A 26097-nucleotide genomic window follows, 5' to 3' on the forward strand; every position below is an offset into this window, starting at 1 on the left:
GACCCGTCCAAAGCGGCCCCCAGCCCCGAAACTGCCCCAGACGACACTGCAGCACCCGGGGCTGTGGGCGGGGAGAACCGGGTTGTAAGACGCCTGCGAGCTGGGAGCCGAGTGCGGCTGCTTTAAGAGCACGGGGCGCGCGCACCCGCCGCCGGCAGCCCGGCTGCGCGCCCCGGGTCGCGCGCCGCCGCCACCGCCGCCGCGCGCCCCTTGCTCGCTCGCTCGCCGGCTTTAAAGTCTCTGCCAGGATCCATGCTCACATGTTACTTCCTGTATGGAGGCATGGCTAGTTTCCAGCCCCGCGCTCCCCGATCCTCCCCAGCTCGCGCCAGAGCCACAACTTTCAGGAGCATGGACTGAAGGCGCCCTCGCCCCAGCGTCCCTCTGAGATCCTTTGTGTTTCCCTCGGTTTCCTCTGGCTGTTTCTATTTTGGGGGGCTCTTCGCTCCCCCCGCCTTTACCCGCCCCTTCCCCGCTCGCAAACATGCCTTCTTCCTTCCCCGGGCCCTGGAAGGAGCTGCCTGCCTGAAGCCCGGAGACGCAGCGCCGCGCTCAGCCCCGCCGCCGCCCGCCGGCTCTCGGGCTGCGCTGCCGACTCAAGTTGGGGATCCTCGGCTGCTCGCCGCCGCCGCCTGCGGTCCCTGCCTACCCCGGGCCCCAGGCATCACTGCCGCCCGCCGACTCCTCGCCCTGCTCGCTCGGCTCGCTCCTTTTTGAACGGAAAGCAGCCCTTCTCCGCCGAGGATCGTCCCCAGCGTGGCTCCGCGTTCTCGGTCACTTTTTGAGATTTTCCGGGGGGCGCTCGGCGGCTTCCCGGATTCCAGGGGGACTCGGTCCGCTGAGCGCGGGGGCCCAGTAGAGCGGACTAGCAAGGGAAGAGCCCGGGCTTAGCGAAGGCTTACACCGAGGCAAGAACTTATTCAACAAGTTTACCCCCCCCTGCTTTCTTCTTTTCGATGTGCGTTTTCGGACATGCGGAGGTTACTGGAACCGTGTTGGTGGATTTTGTTCCTGAAAATCACCAGTTCCGTGCTCCATTATGTCGTGTGCTTCCCCGGTGAGTGCCGGCCGCGGAGGGGACGCGGCCCTGGGCAGCGCGCGCGGGGGATGCGGAGTTGCCGCCGGGGCATGGAGCTCGGGTGCCCGTCCCGGAGACCCCGGAGAGGGTGGAGGAGGGTCGACGCCCGCGGAGGAGAGAGGGAGCCGCTCCGCTGGTTCTGGCGGCGTAATTTGGGAGGCTGGTGGTTGGGCACGGTGGAAGCAGGGGCTGGCCGGGGAGGGGGACAGGGGCCGCAGGAGTGTGTCTCTCGCTCGGGTTTAGGGGGCCCGGGGGAGTCGGAGTCAGGAGAAAAGACCCGTTCTGTTGACCCGCCGCTGTTCGGGAGAGCTAGCGCTCTGGGACTGTTGGGGAGATTGGGGCCATGGGGAGTATGTCTCTGTGGGTTTGGGGGGCCCAGGGTGCGTCCCTCGCTCAGGCGAGGGTTGAAGGGGCTCAGAAGGGGGGGACTTGATTTGCTGCTCCCCGACTCTTTGGAGAGGCTAGTGTTCGGGGAATGGAAGCTGGAGGCTGGCCGTGGCGGACTGGAGATGTTGGAAGCAGCCTGCGTTCTGGTCTCGGGGGTCAGGGACGACCCTGGCTCGGGGCTGGGGCACGGGCTGAGCTTCGGTGCCGGCGCGATGGAGCCTTCCTGGGCGCGGGGGCCTGGGAGCGGTGGGAGGGCAGGGAGCAGGCGGTTTAGGGAGATTCGTGGCTCCCCCAGCCCGGGCTCGCGGCCCCTTTATCCCCCAACTCTGCTTGGCTGGGCTGCTCGGGTCTGGGCGCGGGGGGGCGGGCGGGTCGGAAACTGAATTGCTGTTCGTGCCGGGGCGGATTTTTTTCTGTCTCGCGCCTTGCCTACCTTCATCTTTACCCTTTTGCAGGCTGTTCGCGGCTGGCAGACCCAGACCCGCTCCTTTCTGGTCGGGTTAAGACAGGAAAAGTATTGGCCATTGATGAAGATAATAAATCACCGCACGTAGCGGTGTGCGGCTCGGCGACCCTCCACTTCCAGCCCTCCACCGGCCGACCCCCCCACCTCCTCTTTCCACTAGGGGAGGGCAGAAGCCAGCTGTCTCCCTCTTTCCTCTTGTAGCCTCCCCTTTCCCCCCAGGCTGCAGCCCTGAGCTCCCTTCGGTCTGTCCAGCCCCCTCCCCCAGGTGGAGGCCTTGTCCTGTGCCCTTAGTCGGGGAAGGGGTGGGAAGAAGGGAGCGATTCGTTTTTCATCCTTTGCTCTCCTAAGGACAGGGAACCACCCCCCCCCCCTGCTTTTCTGCCTTCTCATCCACCAGCTCCTGGATATTTGGAGGAGGGTGTTATCCAGAAAAAAAGGAACCTGTCTCCCGATGTTTCTGCTCCCCCTTGTCATAACCGCCTGTCCCCGGGTGGCCCGAGCGCACGGTTTTGGTGCACCGGCTCCCCCACCTCCGTCGTGCGCCCTGGATGAGGTCGCGGGCGCTCTTGCTGCCCTCGGGGACTGGCAGCGAGTTTCCCCTTTGCAGGCACGGGGGTGGCCTCGAGGGGCAGAGAAGCAAAGCACTGTTTTTTCTTCGGGCACCTCGCATTTCCCTTTGGGCATTCTCCTGTCCCCGGAACCGCACGGAACTCCGGCCACAGCCCAGAACCCCAGCTCGGATGCCGAGCGAGGACGTGCGTTCACACTCACCCGAGGCCTGGGGTTTGCTCACCAGGGTCCTGCCTCCACTGGGACCCGGGGGCGGTGTGGACGTTTACCCTTAAACATCCCCCCCTGCTTCCTCAGTGCTCAGTATTTGTGTTAATCATTGAGCTTCCTAGACTTTTTTCTGTGTCGTGGACTTGCCGTCTGAGTGGGCTCAGGTGCACACTGGGGTTGAACTTCTTAAGGGTCACGTTTTAATGGGGGTGAGTGGGAGGCAGCAGGGGAGCAGCCTTGCGAAATACGGGGAATTTCTAATTCCACTTCTGGCCCTCTCCTTACACTTGGGTGTGCAGTCAGTGGGCCAAGCCGCGATTTCTTTTTTCTGATGTCTGAGGAAGCCTTGAAATCCAAAATGGGACCACCAGTGATGCCGCCTGCGTCGGGCTGGGACAGTTTTCGTCTTCCACATTTTCTGTGCGTGCTCACGCTACGAGGTAAATAAATAGCCCATTCCGTGGTTCGGGAGCCGTAGGGTGTCGGAAAGGGAAGGGGCAGTAGTGCGAGGCGCGGGGAAGGAGGGCTGTGGTTTGGGAAAGTGCGCCCGGAGAGGGTACAGCAGCAGCCTTTGCAACCAAAGTTAAAATGTCAAGAGCCGGAGACGTCTGCTTTCCATTTTCCAAAACTGCTGCGACGCTGCTGGACCTCAGGGGGCGCCCCCGAGCCACTCGTCAGGCTCCCGCCACCTCCACCCGCCTAGGTGCCCTGGGGCCGCGGTGGGATGAGGCTGGGGCTGGAGGCTGGGCCGCTGCAGATGCGCCTGGGAGCGGAGAGGCGGCGTCAGCTCCACCCTGGTGCTCCTGGGCGGCTCTCAACCGATGGGGACCCGAGTTCTCTTTGGGACGCCCCTTCTTGCCAGGCCTGACCTGAGAAGGCTTTACCTGCTTGACACGAGGGATAAAGATGATTCTGGTGTTGGATTAGGGTCCTCCTTGTGACATCTTCACCAAAATCCCTTGTTGGTTATTTTGTTTGTTTCCTCTCAGAATTGTGCGAACTTTTCTGATACATTTGTTCTCAGCTCCTGTGAAAGATAGAGGGTAACTTTAATTTGGGAGGGTTTTGGAAACATTGCCCTGGCCTGAGTCTTTCCCCAGAGGATGGGAAGCAGTGGCTTTTAGTCTCTCAACGGCAGTATGGCAGGTGTGGGACCCGTGTCGCCATTAATGTTTCAACTGATGTTTCCATTTTCCAGAGCACAAGTGTTATCAACATGATGTAGTGCATAGGACGTTGTTTTCTGACATCTAAAAAAGATACTCTATTATGGAAAAACTTACAAAAATGGAAAAATATAATGGGACCCTGTGAACCCCCTACTCAGCTGTAACAGTTACAACTCAATTTTCCCTCTTCCTTTACCCACCCCATCCTCCCCAACACCTCATTATTTTAAAGCAAATCTTACACACAGTTCATTTAAGCATTTGGTGTATATATCTCCATTGAGAATTTAAGTGCCTCCAACAGCAAATAAATTATGTTATTTGGAAGGGTTAACATTTTACATTTTTAAGCTATTCAGCGGAAACTTAATTTTTTTTTTTTAATTGACTTCTCTTTCTGCCCTCAGAGTTGAAACCCTTCTCTTTGATTCTGATGTTTTGTACAGTAATTACATTACATCTAGGAGGCTGATGTTGGAAACATTTCAGATGGGTAAGCTCTGCTGTGTACCTTGGATGTGTCAGAATCAGAGGATCCACGATTGATGTCCTGCGAATCTCCCTCTGAGCTGTCTCTTGGTGTATTTGCATGTACATGCTTTAGTCCTGGTGGACAGCCTCTATGGACTTATTAGAAAAATGCAAAAGTAACATTTGTAAGTCAGCAGTCTTACTCTTCAGGGATGGGGTGAGAAACCATGCCCCCCCGCCACAGCCCCTTCCCCAAAGTGTCTTATTTGAAAATGGAGGATCTTTATCCAGTCTTGAAACTTGGTTCCCTCTAATGCAGTCATGGCATAAAATTTTCGATGTTTCCTTCTAAACAGTGCTCATATTACAGAGTTGATGAAGAATATTAGTACAAATAGGCATGACAGGACCTTTTGGAAGTAGGGAAGTTGCTGTTGCCACAGGCAGAATGGCTATTGGAAAGGTTGGCTGAAATGAGAAAAAGAACTAAACAGTTGTGAAGCTCTGGGCATCTCCCCTTAATTATGGACCCGTTTTCACAGGATAAAAGATAACATTGTTTAAATGAGGCAGTATGGGGAATGCTGATGATTTAACACAGCAAAATAAAACAAAAACCCTTTCTGATGCATCTTTCTATTCTGAAAAACTCCCACGTTACTGTAGTATAATCAGTTACATATCACTGCACTAATTGAAATGAACTTTCTTGCTTTTTATGAAAGAGCATTTAAAATACCCCAGAACAATTATTATTATCCCCTTCTACTTCCTTACCCCTCCCTCATTTTCCTGGAAACTTCTTGACCAAAAGGACAGCCTGGACACATTAGCCATACCTAGGTGAGGAAAGCAATTAAGTGTTGCTGGTGCTTTGTTGCTTTACCTCTTTCCTTTTATGGTGAAAGTTTTTTTTTTTTTTTTTTTAATCTGAATATACCTTCAGCAATGTCATTCCTAAGCAGGATAAAGTTGTAACATAGGTGTGCATTCTGAGTTGCAAGAATGAAGAAAAGTTGTGATTAACACTTTAATTCTAGGGCATATCTTTCATGTAGTCACATTTCATAAATCAGACTTTATGGGAGAAATTCAAAGCATCTGAAGTTATCTCAAAAGTGATAAAAGTGCTTGAATCCCCCAGTAAGCTCTTGGTGGGCTTTGGTTATAGGTTGACCATTATCAGGTGGGGGGTGGTAATGAGTGAAGCTGCGTTTTTGGCTGGCTGTGTAAAGAATAAAAGGTCTGTGTATCTAACAATATAAAGGAAGCGAAGGAGATGTGCCCTGCCTCCACATTTAGTTCTCCGTCTGAGCTTGATCTGGGCAAAGCTGGTAGCTACTGAGGGAGGGGCTCAGGAAAGTGAGAATGTTCTTCTGAGAATAGCCTGCCCCCAACAGGCGGTGAGAGCTGCTTGTGGAATTCCCTGGGCCGTTGCTGAATTTGAACCAGAATGAGGTTACCCTGGTACGCATTAGGCCCTCAGTAAGTATTCCCAAATGATTAAACGATCCCATACCTTTGTTTGCCTGTCTGAGAAATGGAAGTGACCATCTTGCTTGTAAAAGACCCAATTCCAGAACTATGGCAGTGTTGTGTGCACTCACAAGAGCAAATGCCCACCTGTAAAAAAAGTTCTCTGTTAATGACTTTGCTTTGACTTTTTTTTTTTTCTCGGTACGCGGGCCTCTCACTGTTGTGGCCTCTCCCGTTGCAGAGCACAGGCTCCGGATGCGCAGGCTCAGCGGCCATGGCTTACGGGCCCAGCCGCTCCGCGGCACGCGGGATCCTCCCAGACCGGGACACGAACCCGTGTCCCCTGCATCGGCAGACGGGCTCTCAAACCACTGCGCCACCAGGGAAGCCCCTGACTTTTTATTTTTTATTTGTTTACGTGGAGTTCTAACCAAAAAAATCACTCCAAAAATGATGCATGTTTTTAAATACCATTTACCTCTCCTTGCTTTTTTCCTACAATTCCTTTTTGTCTCATTTTCAAGACAAAGAAATTGTTAATGTCTCTTAAAAAAAAAAGATTGGAAGTAATGTAGGTGAATTTCATTTTCAGAAAAGCCTGTGATGATTGAAATATATAACAGATAAGTTTGTGGGGTTTTCCTATTATGAGAAGGACTGTGAGGTTTATCAGCGATGGCTGTGCAAGATCGCTTGAGGTAGCTAGAGGGCTTCATGAGCAGTTGTCTCCTTCTATAGGGGCACCTATAATTGGAGGGGCCATTTCATCTGGTATGACTTGTAGCAAAATGTTTGGTGTTTTGACAGAAAAAATATATGATCTTTGTGAGTTGGCTTGCCAGGCCTATGCAGTCTTAAAATTTTTATGACTACAGCACTTGATATGATGATTAAAAAAAAAAAACATTGTAAAAAGTGCTCTTAGGGCTGGGTCGGGGAATGTCAGCTAACCAGGTTCCAGGTGTGCCCGGTTTCTCTTTTCGGAGCCCCCTTAACTGAATTGGGTGGTGTTCCTGCTGCTTTTGGGGTGGAGGATGGAAGGCAACTTCTCCACTGAAGGAGAATCACTGTACTATTTTATCTGCATATGAAAAGGAGAGATCTTTTAGGAGCCTAGAACTTGTTAATACTTTTTATTTCCTTTCTGAGTCATGTAGCTGTGGGAAGTTGTTTAAAATATATCGGAATATCATCTCGAGCCAATCGGCCTCTGCCATTACTAGCTGTGCTGCTTTAGACAAGTTACTTAACTTCTCTGTGCCTCACTTTTTTGCCCTCTCTTTCTCTGCAAAATGGCATAGTGATAGGACCCTGACTCCTAAGGTCTTTGTGAGGCTTGAATGAGAATGCATGCTAAAGGACTTAGCACAGTGCGTGGTAAATAGTAAGTGCTCAATAAATTAACCATTTTTTGTGTGTGTTAAAGAGATTTGGGTAGGAGTATAGAGAAAGAAGAAAATTGAACTGAAAAAGACATATGTAAAAACAAAAACATTTTGAAAAAATTTATATAAACTTGCATGATGATTTTTGTGCCTGGATTTGCTCTTGAGGGCGAGGGAGGCTGGCATGAGGGCATCCCACATATAATTAGTAAAATGGTTACATTTTGAGGTTTAAAGAAATGAGAAAGCCTCCATGAAGTCTGAGATAACCTCCTTGCTCACATCGCAAAGGAGGCTCCTCTTTCCCTGCTTAAAAGGCGATAAATGTTTTCTGCAGGCTTAAAATGTACCACGCAAGATCCCTGTGTGGTGTTATCCTCTGTAGAAAGAGCTGCTTGGTCCTGCACCCTGGAATGCCCATCCCCCTTGTAAGGCCTACTGTGCTGTGTGGTAACCAAGGAGAATGGGTCTACCTTTGACTGTCATTTCTGGGTTTTAATTGTGTGCCACTAATGGGAAGCAAACAGTAGTCTTTGGGTGTTGCTTTTATTTTGTACTTGCGTGGCACTTGAACACACGTATGCCCTTGTCTCCATGTCTTCATGGATTCAGACCTGCAGAGTATACAAGAGAGAACCACACACTGTGCATGCAAAGCTCCTGCCCTCTAATCAGTTTTTTTGCAGACTGAAATCAGCATGATGGTTTTTTGACCAAACAACAAAATATGATTTTAAACTACTCGACTTAGCTATTTTGGGGATGTAGCAAAGTGACACAGTTGGCTGCCGAAATCTAGCAACTAAAAAAGAAGCAATGAAAGCATAGTTCATGGAATATGTAACACTTCCATGTAAGAAAATAGGACAACTGCTCTTATTTTTGGGTCTGTGATACTATTTTCTTAACAAGGAGAGGGAAGCAGGTTGTCAGTTGATACTGCAGTGGGTATACTTTTGAGGAATTCATATGAGGTATTAGATGAATCCAAGAGGTGTTTGAATTCTGACACCACTGCAGCCACATGAATTCCACAGTGCACTTAAATCAGATAAACTCATCAGTTCGGAATAATTTGGGTAGGAGACACAGCCATTAGCCATTTACCAGACATAAAAGCATAGTCCAGATTAGTGAGGAAATGTCATTGACTTTTCAAGAGTCAAGTTAGTCACAAATCATCAGTAGGATTCATTTACAAGGCGATGGTTATTTATAAAAAGTGAGTTCTGTTCGTTTTTTAAAATATATCATTTTTCCTGAAGTGTTTGAATTCAGTGAGTGCGGAGGTTAAGAGCCGTAGTCTTGGGCTTGGCTATGTCACTGGGTAGCTGTCATGTCACTATGTCACTGGGCAAATTCCTCAACATCCTGTGGAAGTGGGGTTGGGTGGCAGTGGGGGTCTGGGAGACCTCAGAGGTCCAGGATGAAATTCTTGATCTGTTGTAGCAGTGTTATGTTGAGCAAATGGGCCTCATTTTTTGAATCTCTAAAATGGGAACAATGGTTATAACAGCCCATACTCACCAAGCACTTGCCATGATCTAGCTGCTGTGTCTGAGCTTCTTATATGCCTTTAATCCTCTCTGGAAGAAACCGTGAGTATCCTTACTTTAGGATGAGGATGAGGAAACTAAACCCAAAAGGAGGTTGTCACTTGTTCAAGGTCACCTTTGTTGGGGGGGGGTGGTACGTAAAATATGTCTCTCTAGTTGTCTCTTAGAATTATTTTGAGTCAGGGACTTCCCTGGTGGTGCAGTGGTTAAGAATCTGCCTGCCAGTGCGGGGGACACAGGTTCGATCCCTGGTCTGGGAAGATCCCACATTCCGAGGAGCAGCTAAGTCCGTGCACCACAACTACTGAGCCTGCGCTCTAGAGCCTGCGAGCCACAACTACTCTGAGCCCGCGTGCCTAGAGCCGGTGCTCCGCAACAAGAGAAGCCACCGCAGTGAGAAGCCCGTGCACCGCAACAAAGAGTAGTCCCCGCTCGCCGGGAAAGCCCTCGCGAAGCAAGGAAGGCCCAACGCATACAAACATAAATAAATAAATAAATGAATGAATGGAAAAAAAAAATTTCGAGTCAGAACGGTTGCTGTTCATTTGGAAGATGTTTTTCCTAATTGCACAGGCAGGCCCAGACAGACCCAGCCGTTTGTATTTGACACTGCTATTCCCGTATAAGCAAGTACCATAAACACTGGGTGAAATAAAGGTGTTTTCTTGTATTTGCTACAATTAAGTAAGGAAGTAAGGCAATTACTACAGGATTTTATTTGGTTACATTGAAGAGATGACCTTTCTGCCAATTACTTTAGCTTCTGAATAAGCTGATAATAACTGATAGAGTGAGTTTGCTGGTGGTGAGCTTTTCTGAATCCTCTTCAAAAAGATCTAAATTGATTTAGTTTATAATTTGAGAACTTTCGTTTGGGGCGTTGAATACGATGGTTATGTTATTATAATGGGGTATTATTATCATCCCATGTATCATTTGAGTGTGGCCTGCAGGCTCTGAATTACGACTTCAGGAAAATGTCTAAGAGAGTTGTGCTTGGCACGAGATGGTTTTGGGTTTTGGATTTTTTCTCTGGAGTTTAGAACTAGCTATGGAAGCCCGCCAAGCCAGCTGTGGGATCGGGGCAAGACCCTCAGTTTCTTTGGGGTTGTTTTCCTCACCCTTAACTAAATGGCTTCTAAAATTCTTCTGGAATTTTTAGGGATTGTTGATTACACACTGGGTGGTTTGGGAGGTTGTGGCCTTTCTGCAATACACAACTCAGATTCCCAGTCCATATTATAATGTGATTTGTGAGGGGTCCTTCCGGTTAGCTTTACTCTGAGAGTTTGCTTTTTAAGGTGTTAAGAACCCTTTGATTATTTCTCAAACCCTGCTGCACAATATCCTGGGCGAGTTAGCAAACAAGGTAGTGAGTGGATCTTGGTTAATGAAATGCCTGTACGCTATATATTTTTTTAAAACAGGAAACCTGATTTCTCCTGGAGTCCAGGTTAAAAAAAAGGAAAAAAGGAAGTTTGCTCATGCCAATGAAGTTATGCCTGGATTTTAAAACTACTGAATGTGATTTAGGATTGGGATGGTGGTGGCAGGATTCTTTGTCTAAAAAGAAATCCCCAAGGTAGTTCCTGAGCTTACCCTGGAAAAGAGGAATGGAGAAAGGACAGTCATTCGGGTTATTTGGATCTCTGCAGGGCGCCTCTGGCCGGCACGTGCTCTGTTTGGCCATACTGTGTTGAAAAACAGTTGAATTAAAAAAGCGGGGCATTTCTCATTCATGTCATCCACAAGTGTATCCTGAATGCCTGCAGCGAGCCAGGCACTGGGGAGACCGTGGTGACCAAAACGGACGGAGACTCCTGCCCTCATGGGGGCTTCTCATAAAAGTCTGGGCAACTCCTGGAAAATTGGAAGGTATAGCAACGTAGGGCGTGTGTCTTGCTGGGCAACAGCAGTAAGCTGGAATTAAATAGTGGGCGCCCCTTGCGATGGGGCCCTCACCTGGGCTGCAGTGGTTATTTACAATTCTCAGCTGATCTCTGGAGGTGTTTGCCACCTGCATAGGTGATTTCTAGATTTCTACCTGAGGGACAGGTTTTTTTTTCTTTCTCTTTTTCTTTTCTTGCTGTTGTTTGGGGTTTTGATTGCCTGGATTGCTTGTGTGTATGTGTGCGCGTGTGCTAGCGCAACCAAGCGCATCACTGGCTGGTGAACCGGCGCCCTTCCTATGGGTCTGAAGTTCACCGCTCCTGTTGTGTTGTTTTTTTGGCTCTGCACATAGCCTGCTGCTTGGATACTTCATAATAATGTGGCAGGTTTACTGCTGATTAAATTGCTGTTGGCTTGTTCAGTTTTAAAAAGTTTCTCATTTAAGAACTAGTGCCCTTGGTCACTTTCTTGTCACCAAACTCCCCAAGAAGGGCATGATATGGGGGGTAAGAGACAGAAGGCCAGTGACCAATACAGTAGAATCTAGTAAATTAATATTGGAGATGTCACCTTGGTGGGTCCCTTGCCAAAGAGCTTAATTTTTTCATATAATCTTCCTGGTCTAATAATTTTTCGCATGTGACACATGTATGGATTTCTAATCTGTGTTGGAAACATCACATATCTTAATTCATCCAACAACAACATAGAAAAACCTGAACTTTGGATGGAGTAGAGTGTCCAGCTTTTGGTATGGGCATTTGGAAGATTTGAGGAGGCAATTCCTTCACCCTAATTCCAGCACGTGTTCTTTAAGTAGTCATTATAATATACGGTACATCTGTGTGAATTGTTCGTGTATGACTCAGAGCCTAATTAGGCTCCATGCCCTTTGAGGGCAAGACTTCAGTCCTTCCACCTGCTGAATCCTCAGTATCTAGGTGGTGGTAGTCATTTTTGAGCACTGAGAGAATGAGCAGCTAATGCTCTCTAGAATACTTACAGGACATTTCCAAGACAGTAATAATATCATTGTATGTGTTTTCCAGAAATGTCACATTGCATCCTCTTAAGAGACATGATATCCAAGGTCAACATCTTTCTTAAGAGAATTCAGAGTTTATATATATTGTCATGGTGTTTGAAGTCCATCTTTAAAAACGGAGAAGCTAAATTTGTACTTTGTATTACTGGTCACCAGGGTATCTATTGCTGAAAATGATATATTCTAATTAGGGGTCAGATGTCTCATGGGGCAGCAGGGTTAGGTTTTGATGGTCACAAACCTTTTTTTCTCTCTTGTGCAATAATTTAGGCTAAATTCTGTGAATCTGGTGTTCATTTGTATCAGAAATGACCTTGGCTGTAGGGTCATCCAGGAGAAGTAGGCGGTCTCACTTCTGCTTTGGTTGTCCTGGTGACAGCGACACCAGGTAGGTAGAGGGCAGCAGAACTTGCCTGAGCTGACTGTAGAGCGTGAAGATGAATGTTGATCTGTTGCCTGGTAATGGCTTTGGGCAGGTTGGTCTAGGAGAAGGGCTTGCCTGAACTGACCATTTGGGCTTGCTTGACAGGTATCGGTTCGACCATGTTGTCTAATGCCCTTGGTTAAACAGGTGTTAGCTGTGCATCATGTCAGTCCAAATGTGCTTAGGCATAAGTTAAGTTTTCTAGCGCACATCGCTACTCAGTGCCTGCCCTCTTTTATTCGTCTCCCAGCCAGTTATTTTCCCTTCCAAAACTAGTCATTTTCTCTGCTTACGTGTGTGCAGAGGCCACGTGTGGAGGGTGCGGAAAATCACTTGACAGTTTTAGGCATCAGCCCCTTATTTTCTCAATTGGTCAATTTGCACAGAAACTGCTGAAATTATTTTATGTGATAGAGGGTGGGTGACTCTGGCATTAGAGTTCTTTCTGGACCTTTTTAGGATGTGCTTTTTAAAAGAAAAACGTCTCAGTTACTGCAGTGTATTAACTGATGTGACAGACCTGCTGGTTCCTGAGGTTTGTGTCTTCACTCGAGATGCTGAGTCGAGGGAAAATTGATTTCTGGAGAAGCTGGGGGAACTGTAAGCACTCTGACCAGATAAACAAAGCAGTCTGTGGAAATAACTCTCAGATGCCTAGGGACCTTTAACAGGGTTTTGAGGAAATGAGACTTAAGATGGGTGGATTCAGATGAAAGAGGCCAGTGGCAAATGCATGTTTTTGGAATTGCACAGATCTGTCAGTCAAGTTAACTGGCTCAAGTTAGTGAATCTGAGCTTTGTCCTGTACTAACTTGGGTCTGTACCTACTTGACTGTTTTTCTCATCCGTAGAATGGGAGTTTCAATATCCCAGAGTCCTTGCGAACGTGGAATGAGATCCTGTGTGCAAAGCACCAGGAAAGCGTTAGGCGCATAGGACGGTATAAATGGTACCTGTTTTTAATAGCTGTTGCTTAAGATTTATGAAAGAAGTGCTTGCATAACTACGCCCTCAGTTAACACCATGCAACCCTAAGAAAAGGTGGGAGGGCTGGAACTCGGGGGAGAGCAACGATCCCACAGTTAATGAAGTAGTGGGATCAGAATTTGAATTTGGCTTTCTGGATGATATCATGTTCCTTCTCTGCTGGCAGAGTAGGTGGTGGATGAATTAAGGCACACGCGACCACTCAGGAACATTGTCTGTTGACGGAGATGTATTAAAAGGTCTATTAGGTTTTAATTTTCCCTAAATACCCGCTGCCTGAAGAAACAGCCTTAGGTTACCCTTGGTATTCTCATTACTGAAATTATCTGTGTGGGTAAGATGTACATGCCTTGCTGTATCTCTCTGTTAATGTGGGACCCTTCACATGCTCTGCATACGTGCAGATAGAAACATTCAGTGACAGTCTGTAGCATGTGTGTTTGTATTCTTCTTGCCCCTGTGTTTTTTTGCAGTTTTTCTACACAGGATTTGCAATTGACACATGAGGCCCTTCATCTTTACCCATAGCCATGGCAGACATTGCTAGTTGATCACAGAACTCTTTCCTGCTAAGGCCTGCCCGAACTGGGGTTTGGAATCCTTTGTAAGAGTTGGCCTGGGAGAGGACTTTTATGCCATCCCTGTGCTATACTGAGACATGTCAGTCAACCTGTGAAAATAGCGTTTGGACAGGCATATCCAAGGGGCTTTTATATCCTTGCAAATAGGTTTGCTGCTATACAGGCAATTTTTAAGCCATACAGCTATTTTGAAATTGACCTGAAACAGCAGGTATCAATAGCAAGTACCTGTGCAAAGGCTTCCTGATCCATGAAATTGATTTGGGCTCACACTTGACTCACATTCATTTATTCAGGAGGAAAAATGTCCAGTCTCTTGATGGTGGTTACATCGTGTTCTAATGGGTAAGCTTTACTAATGGAGGTTTAGGGATCTAAACTTAGTTGCTTATTTTTTCATTTCTTCAAAGCCCAGAGGTTTTGCATCAGATGATGGCTCTTTTAGGACTGTTTATATTCCAAAGTGACACCTTTTTGAATTCCTAGCTATTTAAGTAAGTGTTACATATGGCCTTGGTAAACAACAGTTTTCAAAACTGTGACTGACTAAATGGGCCCTTTCCCCCTGTTGTTTATACCTGGTAAAGTATCTTGTGTTTACTCTGAATACATTCATTGTTACCTTTAGGGTAGCTTGTTTCTCAAAATTTGAGCGGTCCTCTGATCAGTATTATGTTTGATAAGGAAATTGGAGAGCAGGGATGAAAGGCAAAAGAAATTCTTTCGTGAAGCTGACATCAGATAAATTTGTGGTGTTGGTAATATACCAAGTACTTGGATGACATCAAGTGAGCCCATATTTGTTTCCTGGGTGTGGATTTCCCCCCTAAAAGTCCCTTCTAATGTTGGGCCTTAGCTAATTTACTGTGAAATATCTGTAGAGCTGTGCTGTCCAGTATGGGAGCCCCCAGCCACATGTGGCCATTGAGCGCTTGACATGTGACTTGTCCAAATTGAGATGTGTTTTCAGTGTAAAATACACACTGGATTTCCAGGACATATGGAACAAGTATGTAAAATATCTCATTAAAATTTTACATTGTCTACTGAAATGATGTTTTAGATATATAGGGTTAAGTGGACTCTATTAAGAGTAATATCACCTGTTTCTTTTTACTGTTTCATGTGACTGTCATAACATTTAAAGTTATATATGTGGCTCCCATTCGTGGCTTGCACTGTATTTTTATTGGATAGCGTCTGTTTGGGGGCTCCTTCAGACCTTACCTGACCTTTCACAAGAACATTTCATAACTGCAGTCCCCTGTGTGACAGCGATCACGTTTTCCATCCCAGCCCCTTGAAAACACAGGACCAGGAGAGACCCTTGTCATTGATGGAGAGAGTCGCCTTCTGGGAGACACTGGCCCTAGGAAGCACTGGAGTCTGGGTGATATCAGGATAGAGATCTGTGGCTTTGTTTGCCCGTCTGTGAAACGGGGTAACAGTCCCCGCTCCACGAATTTGTTGAAGGAGTAAATGAGGTAAGTCATGGAAGGCGTTTGGCACAGGCCTGGCAAATAGGAAGCACTTGAAAATAATAACCATTATTGTTTTAGCTCGTGAGTGGGCATTTAGCCGAGCTCCTGGCTTTGATTTCTCCCCATTCTGGTTCCAGTTGGTCATGCCTTGTGGGACCTGTGGAGTGTTGCAAACAGGCCTGCATGCTTTTAAGACATCAGCCTCTGCCGCCTAGGAAATCCAGGACTGCGTAGAATACCTTGAGCATTCTGATTGCTCTCTTGCTCAGCAATTCGAAAAGCAGCGGGGACCTTAGAGATCTTCGGAGATTGCCAGTGGCCTGCAGAAATGCCCTGACAAGACTGCTAATGGGCCGTAGCGCCCATGCCCTCCTGCCAGGTGGAAGAGGCCATAGAATCTTTCCTCACACAGTCTCCCAGGCCCGTGTACTTACGCTCCTGGGTATTTGGTTTTATTGCAGCCCAGGTTCCTGTTTTTGGCCAGTCTCATACCAGATCCAAGCACTGCACTCTGGGTTATTACCAGGAAGTTGTCCAAGCTTTGCCACAGCTGTGGATTTGTTGAGATGGGTCGGGGGCTTGTCTCTGCGTTAGTATAGTAGAGACACATCCAGAACGTCTCTAGAGGACGTTTGATTCCTTCCTACAACAGAATGTTAAACTGAACGGCTCTTCCAAGTAGAGTAGATATTCTGTACTTGCCAACCTGCTGCTGAATTTGGACGTGGAAAATAGGGGGAATGTGAGAGACATAACACACTTCTATCAGGAAGCTCAGGTCCGCCTACAGGGGTTTCTAGCCAGGGTCCTGTGTGTCAGTGCACATCTGCAGGCCAAGAACTTGGGCGAGGGTGGCCGCTGCTGGGGAGGGAAGCAGCGAGTTGGCTGGGAAAATCCATCCCTGTTTAATTGTTCTTCAGGTTCTGGATGGGGCTGCTTCCTTCCCAGGGAACGATTGGCAGGGTGGACACATACCCTTTGTTTGGTGCAGCCGATGAGAATCTGGGTTTCAGTTTTAAGTTCTTTTATGAGGGATAAACAAGGATGTTGAAGTCTTGAAGTTAGGGTGTTGAAGGAGTGTCAGTGGGTCCTCAGGCCCCGCCCTGAGCCTGCCTTGGAAACCCAGGGGAGGGGTGGTGAGAGCAGCTGTGTGTGCCCACGTGGGAAGGGGAAGAAAAGGAGCTCCCTGAGGACTTTCTCATTCTCTTCGGCAGAGCCAGATTTCAGAGTGACTCTTAAAGGCAAATAGTCCTCCAGACCTTTCTGTCCACACAGAGTTTTAGTATTTCTCTTGAGTTACCAAGGCAAATCCCTTTTTAGGGATGGTGTGATCCCCTGTGTCTGCTGCTACTGACAGCTGCCCCCCTCCATGTCCTTTCACGAGGTCTGGGAACTTTATTCCTTGGTAGTGTTTCCTGCTCCAAGCCCTGATTTCTACAGGGCTTGTTCACAGATGAACACCTCTGTGCCCAGCCAGTCTGGCAGGGAAGAGGGAGGGTGTCTGGAAATTCTGCTGTTACTCCTTCTGCAGGTGTGTCGCACTGTGGCGTGGCCACTGATGGAGCACCTGCTATAAGCGTGGTGGGCCTCTTGCTAGGGGCTGGACACACCTTATCTGAAATTCATCCTTGTGCTTCCCAGGTGAGCACGTGGAAGTTTTGCTTAATTAAGCAACTTACCCAGCATCAGATACTTTTGAAAGTGGTGGACCCAGACTTCTGACTCCAAAGCCATCCATCTTTTACCTAACAACATGGTACTTCTATTCATACATAAATGAATGTGCCGGCTTGGCACATCTTGTGAATTGCACTTACTGGATTGAACTCTGGGTACTTTAAGACTGAGAGTCGGGTTCTGAAAAGGGGAAAGTCCAGGTGATTGAAGATTGAAGGCCAAGTTGGACAGATGTCTAAATTCTTTCATACTTGGCCACTGTACGGGGTCAAGGCTTTGTATGTGTTCTGACATAAGGTTGATGAAACGCTCCAGTGCATTTTAAACTCAGTAAATGATACGTGTGTTAACAGCAGTAAGGGAAAAAAAGCCTTACTGGGTAAGTGTATTTTCTTCCTGTGGTCAAGAATAAAGTAAAGGGAGTTAAAAGATTATTATTTTCTTTTGGCTGCAGAAACCTTTCGGGAGCTCTTGGTAAGTTACCTTGGGTAACAGGATATAATTATACCTTTTGTCTGTAGAGGGCATGTTTGCAAGGTAGTGTGTGATTTGTACTGGTTTCTGGAGGTTTCCGAGTAGTTACAGAGAAGTAATGTCTTTGATGGAGGGAAAATATTTGTGCTTCCTTCATTGCTGTCTTAGCCCCTGTGCCGGGCAAACCCACGTTCTCGCACTCTGATTTCTCCAAGGCTTCGGGCTTGGTCTGCTCACGTGTTTTTGTCCATGATATTTTGGGCAGTGTCTATAGCCAAGGAAGCCATCATGTAGTCGGGGAGGAATTCTTAACTTTTCCTTCTTGGTGGTGGGTACACTGGAAGGCCGAATAGGTGGACACTGTGAATAATGAACTCGTCTCACTGAGTTCTCTGCCAGTTCTGTCCTAAAGGAGCTGTTATAAATCTGGAGTCGTCAGTTCCCCAGAGAAAGTCGCCAAGGTTTGTTTTCCTTCTTTCTTTCTTGGCACACCTGTTAATTAGTTCCAGACACTAGCTAATCAGACGGCAAGCATGAAAGCTCAGGGGTGAGAAGGAGGGTCACATCAGCTTTGTCTCTATACAACCAAAGCCCTTGTTTTAATAGAAAGGGTTTGCAGCCTCCTTTTTCCTCTGCTCCCTGATTCTGTGTTTGAGTCATTTGAGTGCAGGCTGCGCACAGCTGTGGGGCTTTTTGTCGGCCGTGATGCGAGACTTGTGCTTAGCAGTTTGGGAGCATGTGGCCACAAGAATGTGAGAGAGCAGTGAAGAATGCAAAGAGTAAACGAGAGCACCCAGAATTGCTTCTTTATTTTGGTGGTTGCTATATTCTTATCTTTTTGACCGGGAATGCTGAATATATAATATATTCATGTATATTACAGTATGGTAAGAATGACAAGGGTAGCAATAGGATTGGGCAAAGTGGTAATGCTGAATATATAATATATTCATGTATATTACAGTATGGTAAGAATGACAAGGGTAGCAATAGGATTGGGCAAAGTGGTAAGTTTTTTTTAATGCATTATTTCTCATCACCCTGGAATGACTCTGAGATAGTTACTCCTTCTCTAGTGGGGCAGAGAGACAGTAAGAGATTGAACCGTTTGGCCAAGACAGCGAACACAGCTAGGGAGTAGCCTAATTTGAACCCAGGGAGCCTTTGCTAATGTTTGACAAGAATGGGATCAGTGTTGAATTTAACCATGTCTTGGGTGAAACCATTGACTTTTGGACTTTACTTTTCCGGTCCATAGATACAGAAATGAAGGCCTGAGCTGCCCAGTGGGACGTTATGTTTTTTTTTTAAACTTCAAAAGGTATCCTTGGGCTTCCCTGGTGGCGCAGTGGTTGAGAGTCTGCCTGCCGATGCAGGGGACACGGGTTCGTGCCCCGGTCCGGGAAGATCCCACATGCCGCGGAGCGGCTGGGCCCGTGAGCCATGGCCGCTGAGCCTGTGCGTCCGGAGCCTGTGCTCCGCAAAGGGAGAGGCTGCAACAGTGAGAGGCCCACGTACCGCCAAAAAAAAAAAAAAAAAAGGTATCCCCTTGCATGTTATTGCAAGGCAAGTCATGGGTTCAAGTCAAATATTAGTGGAAACTTTACACGTATAGCACTTTGCTTGGTGTTATGCAGGTTCTAAAAATGTGTGCAAATTGGGGAAATAAAATGAAGGCCCCCAAAACCATATAATAAAATGCTGAAATACTGATTCAGTCCCTTAGTGTTCAGGAGCAATAGACTAAGGGGAAAGGTACCTTCCTGAGAGTAGGTGTTCTATAAACCTTTGAAAGCCTGGCTCATATCTTCTACGTGCCCAGGGAACTAGTGAGCAGAGGCAGTAGTGAACGGGTGAAGATGGTTTACCATGGGCAAAGCCATGCAGTTCTGGGGCTTGGACCCATGTCCGCCTTGTATCTTAGCTGCTTCCTTATGGCATAAAGCCATTAGTGACTGTCAGCTTACGGGTGGACACTGCTGAGATGTGAGAGGCTCCCCGTGTTGGAGACATTGGCCCTTGAATGCCAGGCAGAGGCATTTGGGTTTGATTTTGTTGTCTGGAGACCGTAAAATAGCACAGGGAAAGGCTGAATGACTTTCTCATGGTGGTCTTGTATACTGAGTCTGTAGTGTCTTCTTGCTTTGTCATGGACTAGCTTTGTGTCTTTGGCTCATCTGTGAGGTGGAATAACGATTGCTATCTCATAGAGTTGATGTCAAAATTAAATGAGGTTATAATTAAGGCTCTGGTCCCTAGCAAGCACATGGCTGTTGTTATTATTATTCTGCTCTTGTTTTTGCCTGCCCAGCATCTCTTTACCATTTTTTTTTTTTTTTCCTACTCGTTGGGTATTGATCCCTCCTCCATGGTCTTGATGGGACCTTCTGCTAATCAACAGGCTCTGTCTACCCCTACTTGAGGTCCAAAACCCAGGCTGGGCCAGTCGTACCTTCTCTCCCTGGAATTGGAGGCTTGAGGCAAGTGACATGAAGACATCTCTCTCAGTTCCTGCTGCCTGAATCCCCCGAGCTGCTCTGATCCTTCCCTTTCAGAAGCTGGATTCTTTGGTGGTTGATTGGATTCTCTGAGATGTCCAGGATCCTTTCAATACATTCTTTTTCTGCTTATGTTAACCAAGGGTTGATATGGGTCATTTTCAATCAAAGGGCACCAGCATTAGCTGGAAGTACATCAAAGGGAAGGTAACTAGGTGTATCGAGAAGGACAGGGACCGTCTCCCCTGCCTGCCAAAAATAGTCCTTTCATAATGGTTTCATTCCTCCGTTTGGTTTTTCGAGTTCATTCATTTTGAGCTTTTTATCTCCAGGAATTCGAGGACTTTTATTTTAGTGCTAAGGACAGCCTCTCTTGAGGAGACATGCTGATAACACTTGGCCTTAACTGCTTCTCTTGATTTTATTTGTAAATGAGAATCCTAAGGATCTTTAAAGAAATGAGTAAAAGTTAATTGAACAACACTTAGAGCTGGAATTTAAAAAAATAATAAAAAGAGTCCATAATAGTAAGAGGCCCTGGAGGATGAGATGAAAGCAAAATGGTGCATCTGGGTGTCTATTCCGCCTGCACTTAATCCTGCCTATCACGTTTTCACTACAGCTGAGACCGGAGGTCAGCCGAGTATCTGATGGCCTCCAGAGTTTGTCTCTTTTATCATATCTTGTCCCCACTCACAGTTTCCTTTGCTGGCATTATTGAACAGCAAGTGTTCCAACCTAAATTAAAATCAATAAGAAGCAATTTCATTTGTTTTTAACTACGGAGACAAGCGCTTCTAGCAGAGTACTGTACTTCCAAGTAAAGTTCAGTTTTTTGTTTTGGTTTTTTTCCCCCTCTTTCTGGCTGGAGCCCAAAATGCATTAATTTTTCAGTGTAGGACTTTGCTGGTGTTGCCCTGATTTGATTTAAGGCCTTGTTACCATCATCATCTCTTTAAAACTGGGATTGCCGGTATCTGAATTACTTTTGTGTTTTATAGAGTCTTGGCAATCAAAGCTCCGTAGGTTTGTCCAGCTATAGTGTGGGAGCTTGTTAGACATGCAAGACCTCAACCCCGCCCGAGACTAATGGAACCAGAATTTGCCTTTCAACAAGACCTTCAGGTGATTTGGAGCACCTTGCAGTTTGAAGACTGCTCTCTGTTTGAATAAGAATGTTATTTTGATCTCCTTGTTTTTCATAATTTTAAAAAATTGAAATGTGATAAATGTTCGTTGTGGAAAATAGGGGAATTCAGAAAGGTACATAGAGGAAAAATAAAATCATCTGTAATCTCAACACTCATTTATTTACCATGTTGGTCTACAGCCTTTTGGTGGGTTGTTGGAACATTAAAATATTATTAAAATCATTTTGTGAAAGATATTAAAACATCTTTTATTCGGCATAAAGCTTAATTCTTAGGAGATGAAAGATGAAGATCCAAGTTCTCCTTTGGTCAAGGACAGGAGATTCTTGGAGAAAGAAACCTTCTCTCCTCCCAAGCCTGTATCATTTGTTAGGGACCTATTATGTGCCAGGTGTATTATGACCTGCCTGTGGGACCCTTATGTTGGTAATCACAGAATAAGATGAAAATTAAGACACTGACTGGGCTTTTGAATCCTAATATGCATTTTTCTGGACAGTTGAGACAAAGGAAATCATTAATAAGGCTTGCTCTTTGCTTAATTTTCCTCCTTTTTACTTTTTGCCTTTTGCTGGTATGGATTTTGAATTAATTGCTACCTTAATTGCTTTCTTTAGGTGATAGATTCCTCTGATTGAGCAGACCTTTCCATCCGAAAATATCTAGGATTTGAAACTTACTGTCAGGAAGAACAACTTCTCCGGTGGGGGGAGGTGGGGGAGGTGGGGGGAAGGTGTTGTCTTGGCAGGGAACTTGCTAATTACACTGCCAGTTGTAGTATCTATTTATGATGGAGACACTGGGTACCCAATTAGCAGGTCATTTTCATGTGAGGGTTTTGGAATTGGACTCTGCTGTGTGAAGATGGTATGGCAACCAGCGAGCACCTTCTCAAGTGCAGGGGAATTGGGGATGGTTTTAGATGGCGGTCACCTGAGATTGCCCCAGGTCACTGATAGGAATCGAAAGCTCTGCTGTTTGTTCTGTTCCTTTGAACCAACAGTTTCTAAAGTTGTCTTGTCTGCAGGGCCGACAGTACTAAAAAGTTGCTACTCTTGAGAGAGGCTGGCTTCCCGGGAAGGAACTGGCCATGTGATGAGGCCAGGAGGGTCGTGAGAATCAGCAGACTGGAATTACAGGGAGGGGCCAGGCAGCCAGACAGTCCTTTTGGTCTGGGTTTCCCGTTTGTCTTTTGGGGGGAGGGAAGGAGGAGTCTCCCCTCCCTGGAAGGAATCTACTGTGATTCTTTCACTGGGGTTGTTATGGAAATGGCACTACATCAGGAGACAGACTGGGTGACCTTTTTCTCTCCTTGTTTATTCCTTATCATTTGTGGTGCCAGGTATCCCCCAGGTAGGTCTGCCTGCTTCCACTCCTCTGCCCACAGGAGGGATGTAGAGGGAATGTGATTGGCCTGGTGGGTGCCCAGGGCAGAGAGGTTGCCTGTGATGGCGTCACTGTTAGGGCTTGAGGGTATTTTAACTTCTTTTTAGTCCTATGGTGACATGAAACACCATCTTGATTTTAGCTTATTTACAGTATTAATGGCAAACGTCACCTTCCATTATTTTGTAAAATAGAAACAACAGAAAGCAAATAGGCATGCTGTCTGTATAAGGTCTTTAAGTGGAGAACTTGTTGGAATCATTGATTCTTGGGCCTTAGACTTTTTTTTTTTTTTTTTTTGGCGGTACGCGGGCCTCTCACTGTTGTGGTCTCTCCCGCTGCAGAGCACGGGCTCCGGATGCGCAGGCTCATGGGCCCAGCCGCTCTGCGGCATGTGGGATCTTCCCGGACCGAGGCACGAGCCCGTGTCCCCTGCATCGGCAGGCAGACTCTCAACCACTGCGCCACCAGGGAAGCCCCGGGCCTTAGATTTTTAAATTTTGAAATGATTTCAGATTTCCTGAGACGTTGCAAAAATAGTACAAGGAATTTCTGTATCCCCTTTTGCCCACATTACCCGAGTATTAAGTTTACCACGTTTACTTTCTCTTTCTCTGTTCTCTCTGTCTCTCTTCTCTCTGTCAGACACACAGGCACACATAATTTCCTTCTGGACAGTTTGAGAGGAAGTTGCAGCCATGTTGCTCTTCACCCTTAAATACCTCAAGGTGTGTTTCTTCAAAACAAGGACATCGTCTTATAAAAGCATAATACAATCATCCACAGCAGAAAATTAATGTAGAGTTCTATTATCTAATCTATAGCCCTTACTCAAATTTAGTCAATTAGCCCGCCTACTAATGTCCTTTATAGGAAAACAAAAATGTTAAGTTTTTAAAAACTTTTTTTTCTGGTCTAGGATCCAAATACACGATCACACATTACATGGGGTTGTCCTACCTCTGTAGTCTTAAATTTGGGACTTTCTTTGTCTTTCATGAGCTTGTCCTTTGAAGACTACAGGCCACTTATTCTGTAAAATCTCGCTCATGTTGGATTTGTGTGATGTTTTCTCAGTATTGGATTCAGTTACCATTTGTTCTTTATTGCAGTTGCATGTCCTATTTATCTTTTTTAAAAATTAATTTATTCTTGGCTGTGTTGGGTCTTCATTGTTGTGCACGGGCTTTCTCTAGTTGCGGTGAGTGGGGACTACTCTTCGCTGCAGTGCGTGGGCTTCTCATTGCGGTGGCTTGTCTTTGTTGCGGAGCAAGGGCTCTAGGCATGCGGGCTTCAGTAGTTATGGCACGCAGGCTCAGCAGTTGTGGCTCGCGGGCTCTAGAGCACAGGCTCAGTAGTTGTGGCGCACGGGCTTAGCTGCTCTGCGGCATGTGGGATCTTCCCGGACCAGGGCTCGAACCCATGTCCCCTGCATTGGCAGGTGGATTCTTAACCACTGCACCACCAGGGAAGCACATGCGTGTCCTATTTCTGAGAAGGATCATGTAGAACTTGCCTCAGCTCTCCCTCTACCCCAACTTTATGCTTCAGCTCTTTTTGATCTGATACTCTTATTGGGAGGAGAAAGTTTTGATCATATACCCCTAATATACATATTTCTCTAAATTATAGGTTATATAAGTCAGCTTGGGCTGCTTTAACAAAATATCACAGATTGTGTGGCTTAAACAACAGAAATTTCTTACAGTTCTGGAGGCTGGGAAGTCCAAGAGCAAGGTGCCGGCCAGTTTGTTTCCTTATGAGGCCCTTCTTCCTGTGTGACAGATGGCTGTCTTCTTGCTGTGTCCTCACATGGCAGAGAGAGAGTGAGAGAGAGAGAGGGCACTCTTCTTATAAGGGCACTAATCCTGCCATGGGGCTCCACCTTCATGACCTAATTACCTACCAAAGGCCCCACTTTAAAATACCATCAACTGGGGGTTAGGCCTTCAACATATGAATTTTGGGGGAACAGAATTCATTCTATAGCATAGATGTACTGTGCTGATGTTATGTACCTCATAAAACATTACCCAAATACAAGTTAAGAAGGGTAAATGAATACTTATATACATATTTGTATGTAATTATATAGACATATAGATGTAAGTTTATATATGTGTATAATTTATATACACACATATTTATATATGTATATTTATTCATGTACACACATATGTACATGTATGTACATACATACATGTATATGAATGCGTAGGTGTTCTGTTGTTCTCCTTCAAGTAGCCCAGCGCTGGAGACTCCTGCAACAGCCAGCAGTTATAGCTCTACAGGGAGGAAAAACTTGTTACCTGGGCTTCCCTGGTGGCGCAGTCGTTGAGAATCTGCCTGCTAATGCAGGGGACACGGGTTTGAGCCCTGGTCTGGGAGGATCCCACATGCCGCGGAGCAACTAGGCCCGTGAGCCACAACTACTGAGCCTGCGTGTCTGGAGCTTGTGCTCCGCAGCAAGAGAGGCTGCGATAGTGAGAGGCCCGCGCACCGCGATGAAGAGTGGCCCCTGCTTGCCACAAGTAGAGAAAGCCCTCGCACAGAAACGAAGACCCAACACAGCAAAAATAAATTAATAAACTCCTACCCCCAACATCAAAAAACAAAAAACAAAAAACAAAAAACTTGTTACCTGATAGGTTGGGATTTCTTGGTCTCTCCAGTTTATAGGATTTGCCCTAACACAGGGGTCAGCAAACTGTAGCCTGGGCCCAAATCTGACCTGCCGATTGTTTTTGCACAGCCAGTGTGCTAAGAATGTTGTTTTACATTTTTGAACTGTTGAAAAGATTAAAAACATAATAATTTGAGACAGGTGAAAATACATCATTCACATTGAAGGTCAGTAAATCAAGTTTTATTGCAGCACAGCCACTCCCATGTGCTTACAAGCAGGAGAGTACTGTCTGAGCTGCAGGCTTAAACTACTTGATATATATAATGTATCAACTCTATGGCCCATTACAGAAAAAGTTTGCCAACTCCTCCTCTAACACCATGTTATTAATGAAACTACCACTTGCTGAATGATGTGTTTCAGGTCGTGAACTTAGAGCTATGCAGGTATTAATTTAATCCTCACCACAACTCCATGAGGGAGGGGTCTCCTAAGATATCTCCTTCCAGGATATTGTCTCCATCCAAAAACGAGGAACCCGGAGCTTCACAGGGAGCAAAATTTGCCCCAGAGACATAGCTGGTAAGTGAAGGGGTTAGACTTTAAAAGCAGCTGTTTTGCACCTTGGCTCTTGGCGGTTCAGGCTTATTCTGGCCTTGGAGAATTTAGGCGATTGCTGGGGTGAGTTGGGGGTGGGTGCAGGTAGCCCAGGCCACTAGACTGGACTGCGCAGTCAGTATAGCCTTGCCCATTGCTGTGTCTTTGGCATGCTGGGCACCGGGGAGCTGCTTAGTAAAGTGTTGAAGGATGGATGAATGGATAGAGAGATGATGCCCAAACCCAGCCTGGAAAATGGAAGTGGAATATGGGGGTGTGGTCAGGGTCAGTCATTAGATTAGATTTGCCAAGAACAGCTACTTCAAGGTGGGCTACAGCGAGAGTCCCACAGCCTTGACATCTGGGGCAGGAAGTTGTTGAGGTAGGAGTGAGAGATGAGGCTGGAAGTGCTCAGTGTGTCAGACCTACGGCTTCTCGGATATTCTGGTGAGTGGTGACCGAGGATTGCACAGTCCTTTGGTAATGCCTGGGTCTGTCTCGTCTCTGTCCCA

The 26097-nt window shown here is 46.5% G+C and overlaps 1 protein-coding gene across 3 annotated transcripts in view; it reads left to right on the plus strand.

Annotated features, from left to right (window-relative positions):
• Positions 1-305: 305 nt before the first annotated feature.
• Positions 306-26097, plus strand: part of PTPRG (protein tyrosine phosphatase receptor type G) — a 725910-nt gene continuing 700118 nt past the window's right edge. For all 3 annotated transcript variants that reach the window (XM_060022819.1, XM_060022820.1, XM_060022821.1), the window contains exon 1: positions 306-1057. In XM_060022819.1, the coding sequence (XP_059878802.1) occupies positions 973-1057 (85 nt within the window). In that variant the 5' untranslated portion in view covers positions 306-972. The remainder of the gene's footprint in view (positions 1058-26097) is intronic.

The sequence above is a fragment of the Delphinus delphis genome, chromosome 10 (assembly GCF_949987515.2).
Source record: "Delphinus delphis chromosome 10, mDelDel1.2, whole genome shotgun sequence".
Lineage (NCBI taxonomy): Eukaryota > Metazoa > Chordata > Mammalia > Artiodactyla > Delphinidae > Delphinus > Delphinus delphis.